Raw genomic sequence first — 9,643 nt, 5'->3', positions numbered from 1 at the left:
ACTGCCAGCTGCAACTTTTGTCACCTCACAGCTGCCGGTGGTTCCTTCTCACACACGAGCTCATTAAAAGTCAAGAGAGACGTTTGGATGATGTCATATCCGTGAACAAGGATCCCTTTGACCAAACCGCAGCTCGGCTTTTCGCAGCTTGCGTGCCCACAAACTTTTTTCCTCCTTGCAGTGACGAGGTTTCTCCCCGCTGTCCATATGGCATGCGTAACGGGGAGCAGTGGATGGATGTGCCCCCCTCTTCTACGGGAAGCCGCGGTTGTTACCAGAGCGTAGTGGACGTGGTGGCCTGAGCACTCAAACAAAAACTTGCGTGATTTTTTTTTTCTTCTTCTTCTTGTGGGCGCGGAGGAGGTGGAGGAGGGAAACGTTGTAGCAGCCGACAGAATGTGGTCGCTGTCCGTGGTCCTGAATCCGCTGCTGTTTCTGCTGCTGTTCGGATACTGCCCTACGGTGGTGAGTTTCCAACACAACTGCCTCTCGTATTTCTACCAGGAACAGCACAATAAACTTGGGCATGAGCTTGTACTGTCATGTAATGCTGAGTTCAAGTGATTAGAGGTGTATTTAACGTGTTTACTGAAAACACAATAACATAAAGAAATTGTCAGTTTTCTGCCATAATTGCGTGTTTGGCTGGTTCTTTGCTATTGTTAGCATACACATACATACCATACACGCTCCAGCACTGGCAGGGGATTTACATTTACACACAGACCTAATGTGTGGACAAAATACAATTTTATTTTTAAAAACAAAAGATATTCCAAGTGGTGGCAGAAGTAGAACCACCCTCATAGCACTTTGTTTATTGCTTACATTAACAATAGAGTATTGATATCGATCCTGGAATATTGCCAGGCTTATAACTCACTTTTAAGGGAGAGTTCCGTCTTTGTTGAAAAAAATGGTGCTGTGTCTAAACTCATATTTTGCTGGTGGCGTTTTTCTGTAACAATCACACTTAATCTAAATGTATTCATCAAATGGTCATGCAGTCATTTAAGGACATAGTCGGGTTTGGGAGTATTGTAACAAATTAGGAGGAGCAGCTTGCAGACCAGCAAGCCAGTTGGACAAGAACAATGGTCGATTAGGTTCATCCCACCCATGCAGAGTACAGTCCCCTTGCCAATGTCTTGATTGCAAAGCAGTGCCCTCACATAACACCTTGCCACGATTGAGAGTGGTGTACAGAAATAATGATGCTTTAAAAAAAACAGGAAATTTTGTTGCACAGGAAATACTCAAAATTACCTTCTTATCAGTAATAATGAAAAAGAAAAGTCTAAATGCCCCAAACAAAAGTGGAAGCAGCTGTCTGAATTATTTAATGAAAGAAAAAATTCTTTGTGCAGAGTTCCTCATAAAAAAAAAGCCTAATTGGAGAGTGCATCTGGCTTGGCTGAGCAACAGAATCATTTTAATATGAGGAAATGTGAGAGTGAGAAGAGTGGAAAGGATGTGCATCACTCAAGAGATAGGAGGAAGACCATTTTAACAGATTAGTCAAACTAGCTTCTTTTCAGGGGCCTTTCAAAGCAAAATAAGGAGACGAAGAGCTGAGGGTGTTTTTTTTCTGACTCTTTTATCCCATTCAGCTATGATATACAGAGAGAGAGACAGTCATGGTTAACTATGCTATTTGGAATCTCTAATAATTTTCAGGCTGTGGCAATGTATCTCACATGAACTCAAGATATTCCATTGCACTTGTTTCATGTTCCTACTGATGCTTTTCACTGTGGTTTTGTTTTTTCATGAAATGCACACTGACCATACCAGGAAGAAGAAAATATTGTGGGTTATGAGATCATATCAGGGCCAACGTAGCATCAGAACACAGGCACAATTCACAGGGTTTAATTCCTAAATCACAAACTTTACAAATAACCAGTAGCAAATGTTAAAGGGAAACATTATTAAAAAATGTTAAAGGGAAAGATTTTGCTGATGAGTGAGGATGCAAATTTTACAAACAGAAATTGTGATGGAATGTAAACTGCAAAGGGAGATAATAGACCGCCTTATCGATTATTTCTTAAACAGCATGACTTTGCATGGTAGTAACAGATTACAGACTGACAAAAAGCGGCCTCTCTGTAGGTGAAAATGATGAGTCAAAGTCTGAGCTTTCTCCTTAGTGTGACGTTTTCGCCTGCTCAGAGGGGACATGATCTTTCATGGATGATTCAAAATGCTCTTTAAACTGCTTAGGATGACAGGCAGGGATGGGAAAAGGAATGGATGCCTGCACTTTAAAAACAGGGCACTTCACCTTTTAGCCATACACTTCAGAGTCTGGTGGAGTTCACATGTTTCACATGTTGTTCTCCATCCAGCTGTAGTTTTTGAATGTAAAAACAAAATCCAAAAACAATCGGCCGTCTGCCAAAGAGGCAGAAAAATTTCCCTTTCACAATCGAGGGTTGCCAGTATTTGGCTGCCAGTCCTGTGTTAATTTCCCATGCAGAGAATAAACAGCAAATATGGATCCCTTGTTTGTGTCTGATAACTATCAACTTTTCCTGCACTTCAGAAGAGTTTGATCAAAGTTTGGAGTAAAAGCTACTTTTTTTTTACTGTGCACACTCCAACTTTAGTTGACGGTTTTAAATTTCTGCTTCGGCTTATGATGCATAACATTATGTTCTTTGAGCCTTATATGCCAGCACCGTGGAACATATTGACTGTAATAAAGAGCAGGATGAGCTCCCACAAATCAGGTTTATCTGTGTCGTTCAGCAGGACTTTCAGTTAGAGCACTGGAAGGCCTAGTAAGGAGAAACGGAGGAATTTCAGCTCTCGGGTTATTCATCAAGGCCAGGAAACACTATTTATTGTTGAAGAGGAAATTCGCTGGAGACCATACACAGTGAGCAGAGGAATATCTTACAGCAAAAGCACTTTGTTCTTTCAAAGCAGCGACTTTTTCTAAGTCAGTGGAATTGGTTGGTGTTGCAGCTTTGGGGCAGAAGGCAGAAGAATGGATGACCTATAATAAACAAAATTACAAAACATAACAGCTGTGTGCTGCAATGTCAGAGTCATGACATCAACTGCACGTCTGTAGAAATGTGTGCTGTGTATTTATGGCTGCATGTGTCTCTCTGTGCAGACCATCAGGCCAAAGGAAGGGTGGCAGGTGTACAGCTCGGCTCAGGATGCAGATGGGCGTTGCATCTGCACAGTGGTGGCTCCTGAACAGAATCTCTGCTCCAGAGATGCCAAAGGCAGGCAGCTCCGCCAGCTCCTGGAGAAGGTGCATTCAACACAGACACACACGCTTCTGTATAAGTGACAATGCACGCACATGCTCATTCTTCACCGTATGTGTTTGCGTTAACAAAAGAGCACACTTGAATTCAAAGACATATGGCATCAATTTAAATTATTATTCATGCTTCTTTGCTGCCCTAATCCTTTGAGAGATTGCACCAGCCAGGTCCATAACCCTGTTTTCCACTTCTGCATATATAGCATGGATGACATCAGTTGAATGACTACTTGGGAAGATGAGAGCACATTCCATCCCACCTTAATAGAACTCGAGCATCCCTTTATTGTGTATCAAATCAATCAAGGATATTTTTAAGGTTTCAGATTTTAGAAGGCTTTAAGTATTTGACCAGGATTGTTATCTGTAAAAAAAAAAGTAAAATTAAATTGTTATCACTTATTTTTTCCTTTACATCTGCTACCATAGACATTTTTTGTAAAAGTGTGGATTTGGTCTTGATTACCTGAAATGATTTTTGGAACACGACAGCCATCATTGTGAATTGAAGTGGAAATCTCGAATGTAATTCCAAATGTTATTTTTGCCCCATGCCTGTCACGATTTAAATGCATTATCTACAAGCGAAAAAATAGCACAGCCCTAGAATCACTTTCCTCAATGACTATGTCACATGAGAAAACATGGCTGTAGCCTACATTTTAATGTTGTATGCCAAAGGGTGTTCTCTGTCATTCACTGGGCCCTCTGACACTAATGTACTAAGCTGCCTCAGGCCATCAGTGAGGCCATTTCAGGATTCCTCTACCAGAGCCAGACAAGTATGCAGAACACAACACACAAGCCCCGCGCCGCTTTACCGGGGTTGTGCACCAGTACTGTTGGTTCATTATAAGTTGAGTTAAAGAGAAGAAAGAAGGGAAGCTATCTCTTCCTCCTTCACATTCCCCATAAATGTAGCTTTTGTTCAACCACAAAGACACACTGTAAGGTTTCTACATTAAGTGTTTGCTCCTAATATGTCATTAAAATTCATCAGATTCAGTAGTTTGTCTATGACATTTGAAAAACACTTGAATTAAATCTGTCAAAATGGAACCTAAATTTAAAACTGATGAAAAACTGCTATGTGATAGTACTGTGCCTCTGAAAAAAATATCATCTGAAGCTCTACTCAGCTGAATTGTTAAAAGACAATCACTTTGGAGGTCAAAATGTTGATTTGTTCTTTGGGAAGTTAGAGCATGGCATCCTACCGAAAGGCTGAACATGGGGGACATTTTAATCTTGTGGTGGACGGAAAAATCAATGCAGCGCTGTTTCATTCTTTTCAAAAGGTGCAGAACATGTCACAGTCAATCGAGGTGCTGAACCTGCGGACGCAGAGGGACTTTCAGTATATCATGAGAATGGAGAGCCAGATCAAAGGACTGCGGTCAAAGTTCCGGCAGATCGAAGCGGATAGGAAGACGCTCGTCAACAAAAACTTTCAGGTATATTTTTGTTTGATGTTTAACTTTGTGAGAAACATCACAGGGAAGCCTGGGAAGGGACCTCTTCCAAGGATACCTGAGTTGCATCTGAATTAATCAACTTTCATTCCTGATAAGATCAATACAGGTCCACCACTGACCAGCCAAGGGCAACCCTATCATAAAAGCAAGACTAAATCTGAAGGCGGCTCCCAGGATGGATACAGAAAGATAACAAATATCTTAACGGCAGCATTATAAATAAACATTTATCCATTTATTTGGCATGTAAAACCGCTCTTTTTGGAGCCTTGATTGAGAAAAACAGTTGGAATGAGCAGAACTGTGGTGAGTTAATGTCTTCCTTGCCACCACTATAATTCAAAACTTTGCACCCACCTGTTGTTAATACATACCAGGATACATACCATACTAGGATTTTGTTTCCATAAAGATAAAGATTCTGGAGAAACTGATTGTAAAGAGTACTAAATCTGTCTTCACAGTGACAGGATTTCCATTAAATTATTAGTAGTAGCAATATCCATTAGTGGAATTTGTTTGGTTCCGGCTAGAGCGTGTCCCTGCTTCTATATTTGTTTAAGTTCCCTCACAACAGAAAGTTTGATATGGGCAAACATTCTTGTAAATATTAGATTTGTATTCCTCATTGTTGTGATTTTTTTTAATTATTATTATGCTGTTTTTCCTGGACTCAACAATAAGAAGTGAATCTGCATTTTGTGTAAAACAAAACAGTAAGTATTGATACAAAACAATAAGAAAAAAACAATAAGAAGATGGTATTGCTGTACTTATGTGCTGAAAAACTGAGAGATTTGTTGAGACTAGTATTTCTAAAGTCCAAATACCTGTTCTGTTACTTATCTGTTGCAGGAGCTAAAGGGAAAGATGGAATCCTTGCAGCCGCTGATTCCAGTCCTGGAGCAGTACAAGACAGATGCCAAGCTCATCTCACAGTTCAAAGAGGAGATCAGAAACCTGTCTGGTGTGTTGATGGGCATTCAGGAGGAGATGGGGGCCTATGACTATGAGGAGTTGCAACAAAGGGTCCTAAACCTGGAAAATAGGCTTCGGAACTGTATGAGTAAACTCAGTAAGTCCAGCGATGGGGATAAAAAAAAGGCATTCGTGCGCAGTGAGATCGGATTATACAGTGGCAAAGGGATCATGGGCACATTTCTTGCAGCTACTAGGAGGCTGGCATTTTAGATCCAAAGCAGTGGACAGACAAGAACTGCTACTGGGGGCTAACAAACCCCAAAGTGAAAGAACATTCTCCCAAGCTAAAGATGAATGTGAAGCTTTGTACTCTGATTTTAAGTGAAAAAATTCAACTCAGGCTCACTTAAAGTGATGATTGATCATTTTAACTTATAAATTCCTTCTTGTGTCTTGTTTGCCATTCGCACTTATAGAAAATTTGTGGTTACATTGCTCCACCCATTGAGGTTTGATTCATCTAATAAGATCAGTTCTGCCCCCAGAGCAGCTTTGCCTTTGATAAAGGTTTGAATAACTAAAGCTCCAATTTGCCAACTGCCAGGTTATCAACAGTGATGGCTCCTGTCAAAGTGTCAACATAAATAGCTAACAGGGGAATGCTAATAGGACGTGGCTGGAAATCTGTTGGAGCCGGAGATGATTGCTTAAGCATTCATTGTGCGTGAGCTTTGATTGATTGGGTAAAATAGCACTTCAATACTTAACAGGAAACTTCAAAGCTTGTGTGCAAGTGATAGCCTACTGTCATTTGGCACCATTAAAGCCTGGCAAGATCATTTAAGTGTAATCCAAGTACTCTGAGCATTAAAACATATGGGTAAGTGTTCTCCCAGCTTAGACACATTATAAGTTGTTGTTCTGTGGCACATTTCTTCTTATTCAGTCTACTTTATATCTTTAATAGCTGACAAAAGTACAGCTGTGTCCAGATGCTGCACACAAGCTGTCCAGAACCCACTTAGCAGTCCAGCACTTGGAGATAAATTCCAGTCATATAACATATGTGACCACAGCTGTATGGTGTGTTTTCAGCATGTGGCAAGCTTATGAAGATTACTGGACCACTGACGGTGAAAACTTCGGGCACCAGATTCGGAGCTTGGATGACCGACCCGCAGGCGTCTCCCAAAAACAACAGGGTGAGTTTATATGCATCTCTTTGGGTTGTAAGTCTTTGAAACAACACTGAGCAGTTTAATAATTTATATGTGGCGGCTTCCCTCCTTTTGTTCAAAGGGGAGAGATGTTGAAATACAGCATCGCACCTACTAAAAGCTTTCTGCACACTTGACTGCTGAGTTCAGACATTAAACTCAATGTTGCTTGTGCTCCTGCTTGATATACAGTAGCTGAAGCTGTTTATATGGTTGCTTTTCATCCAGCAGAAGTGGAAAATGTTGCACTTTGTTCACTACTGCTGTTCAAGACTGCAGAGACTGTCATGACTAGACACATTAATTGCTAATCTTACACATTAAAAGACAGAAATATTCAAAACAAAAGTACACAAAAAACTACATGTCAGTGTTTTACCCCTGACACTAAAAGATTAGAGTTACTGAGAAAAGGGGAGGACAGACTTTTGGAATTCCCATACTTAACAATCAGTGTTTGTCTCAAAATGCATTTTGTGTGTCCTTGTCAAATGTGTTGAAGTGTAAAAACTTAGCAAAGTCAGTTTTGAACATACGAAAAACTGCAGAGGTGGACAGTTTCCCGTAGTGTAAATGCATGCAAAATAAAATAAAATGTCATTTCATTCATCCATAACATCGCAAACCAGCTTTTTAGTATCACTAAAAAAAAATTCTTTTAGAAGTATACTTTTCATACTGAAAAAAGATTAAAAAGTAAAAGTGCTGCAAGGCTCTTACAAATATCCTAAACAGGTGTAGGGCGATATGGCTCAAAAAAATAAAGAAAATTTGTATGTAAGTAAAAATATTTTTAAGAAGTCAGCAAGGACAAGCTATATATATCGACTCAAAAGTCTTCATCATTTTTCTAGCTAGCTGCCTTCTTCTTTGCCTTTTTCTGACGCTTGTCATGCATTTTCCTATTTAGCATATCTATTAAGACAACAGCATGAAGCACTTTGAACTGCTACAGATACAGACTGGCCTATTCAACAAAGCACTGCTCATGTGACTAGATTACAAAATTTTCATTGGGTGCTTGCAGTCACACTTCCTTGGTTCTGGTTTGACCTTATTAGTGTATCATCGACCATCTGGCTAATAAAAAATTACTGGCCATGGCTGCTTTCTATCTTTCCTTTCATAGAGTTCATGTGTTCTGTGATTTCTTTATTTTGCTAAAAAATTTATTTCTATCACAATTTTAAATACAAACCACTGACCAATTACAATTCATTATCATCTCTATGTTTTTTTCCCCCCAGGTGTGGTACATGGACAGCTACACCAACAACAAGATAGTAAAAGAGTTTAAGTCCATCACTGATTTTGTCGCAGGAGTTGAATCCAGAACCTACAATCTGCCTTTCAAATGGGCTGGAACAAACCACGTAGTATACAACGGCTCTTTGTACTACAACAAAATGCAGAGCAACATCATCGTGAGGTACAGCTTTGAGACAGGTCGCGTGGTCACGCAGAGGGCTTTGGAGTCGGCAGGCTTCCACAATGTGTACCCCTACACCTGGGGAGGCTTCTCAGACATCGACCTGATGGCAGACGAGCTGGGACTGTGGGCCGTGTATGCAACCAACCAAAATGCTGGCAACATTGTTATCAGCCAGCTGAATCCAGACACGCTCCAGATCATCAACACATGGAACACAGAATATTCAAAGAGGAATGCCGGAGAGTCTTTTATGATCTGCGGGACTCTATACATTACTAATTCCCACCTGACCGGAGCCAAGGTGTACTATGCCTACTCCACTAAAACCTCCACTTATGAGTATACAGACATACCCTTTCATAACCAGTATTTCCACATGTCTATGTTGGACTACAATGCCAGGGACCGTGCTCTCTACGGCTGGAACAATGGCCACCAGGTCCTGTTTAACGTTACACTTTTCCACATCATTAAAACTGAGGATGACTCTTAGAGGCGGGGAGCGTACTGTACGCATAAAAGATTAAAATATGGAAATTTAAAGGTTGTGCCTGAATGTCAAAATAAATGTTATTTATTTATTAAATTATTAAATTCTCCTAATAAGCTTTGCCTTTTTTCTTGCATTTATTTACTGACATGAAGCTGTTTACCTGTTTTTTCAGAGTTAATTGAGTAAGATATTGTCTAATTGAAAATGTCACACTGCCTATAAAATAAATGACAGCACAAAATGAACCAATTCAGTGCATTATGAAGCATCCTGAAAACATTTTGGATTTAATAATGGCACTTGAAACTCTGAAACACTTAACAGTGAACTTAAAGTAATTTCTCATGCCCTTTTCACTCTGAAATGAAAGCTTTTCCAAAATGAAGTCTTCATATTTATAATGGTTTTCTCCGTTCAGTATTACATTTATTCAGGCCCTCTAATTTATTCATTTTTGAGTTCTGTGTTCGTTAATTGTTCGTTTTGTTTCCATTCTTTCTTTGCCATTTATTCATCATGATCTGCTAATTTATTCCTGCTTTTCACTGCCTGCATTTCGCTTTCAGTTGGTCTTTGTACTTTTACTTTAAAACTTTTGTACTTGACCTCGTTCAAGACAACGAGAAATGTGGTGAACCATAATGCACCTGTACAGTTAATGTTGGCTTTTTTTTTTGCTAATACTGGCTTTTTTGTGTCTATGAAAATCCTCAGACATTCAGGTCTTATGACATCTACATCGTACTAAGTCAAAGTACTTAACGCAACCCAAAGTCTAGTTGCCTTTAACTTAGTACTCTGAGACAGCAGCTTTTTTGT

At 39.8% G+C, this 9,643-nt stretch overlaps 1 protein-coding gene across 2 annotated transcripts; it reads left to right on the top strand.

The window, feature by feature from the left end:
* Positions 1–250: 250 nt before the first annotated feature.
* On the top strand, positions 251–8,937 carry olfm3b (olfactomedin 3b). 2 transcript variants are annotated; one of them, XM_026150822.2, is made up of 6 exons: positions 251–465; positions 3,128–3,271; positions 4,585–4,740; positions 5,617–5,728; positions 6,778–6,884; positions 8,147–8,937. In XM_026150822.2, the coding sequence occupies exons 1-6, from the start codon at positions 397–399 to the stop codon at positions 8,822–8,824; spliced, it is 1,266 nt and encodes a 421-aa protein (XP_026006607.1). In that variant the 5' UTR covers positions 251–396; the 3' UTR covers positions 8,825–8,937. The 2 variants fall into 2 exon arrangements, with proteins under 2 accessions (XP_026006607.1, XP_026006606.1); XM_026150821.2 differs by having other exon boundaries at positions 5,617–5,836.
* The last annotated feature ends 706 nt before the right edge of the window (positions 8,938–9,643 follow it).

This window comes from Astatotilapia calliptera, chromosome 18 (assembly GCF_964374335.1).
Source record: "Astatotilapia calliptera chromosome 18, fAstCal68.1, whole genome shotgun sequence".
Classification (NCBI taxonomy): Eukaryota; Metazoa; Chordata; class Actinopteri; order Cichliformes; family Cichlidae; genus Astatotilapia; species Astatotilapia calliptera.
Note: the sequence above shows the minus strand (reverse complement) of the source record. Positions and strands in the feature narration are given on the sequence as shown.

What these genes read in the sequence shown, in the direction of transcription:
- olfm3b (XM_026150821.2), top strand. Translation starts at nt 397, where the DNA reads ATGTGGTCGCTGTCCGTGGTCCTGAATCCGCTGCTGTTTCTGCTGCTG. An exon ending in TCGGATACTGCCCTACGGTG is followed by an intron (nt 466 to 3,127) that starts GTGAGTTTCCAA and finishes CTCTCTGTGCAG; the next exon opens with ACCATCAGGCCAAAGGAAGG. An exon ending in TCGTCAACAAAAACTTTCAG is followed by an intron (nt 4,741 to 5,616) that starts GTATATTTTTGT and finishes TATCTGTTGCAG; the next exon opens with GAGCTAAAGGGAAAGATGGA.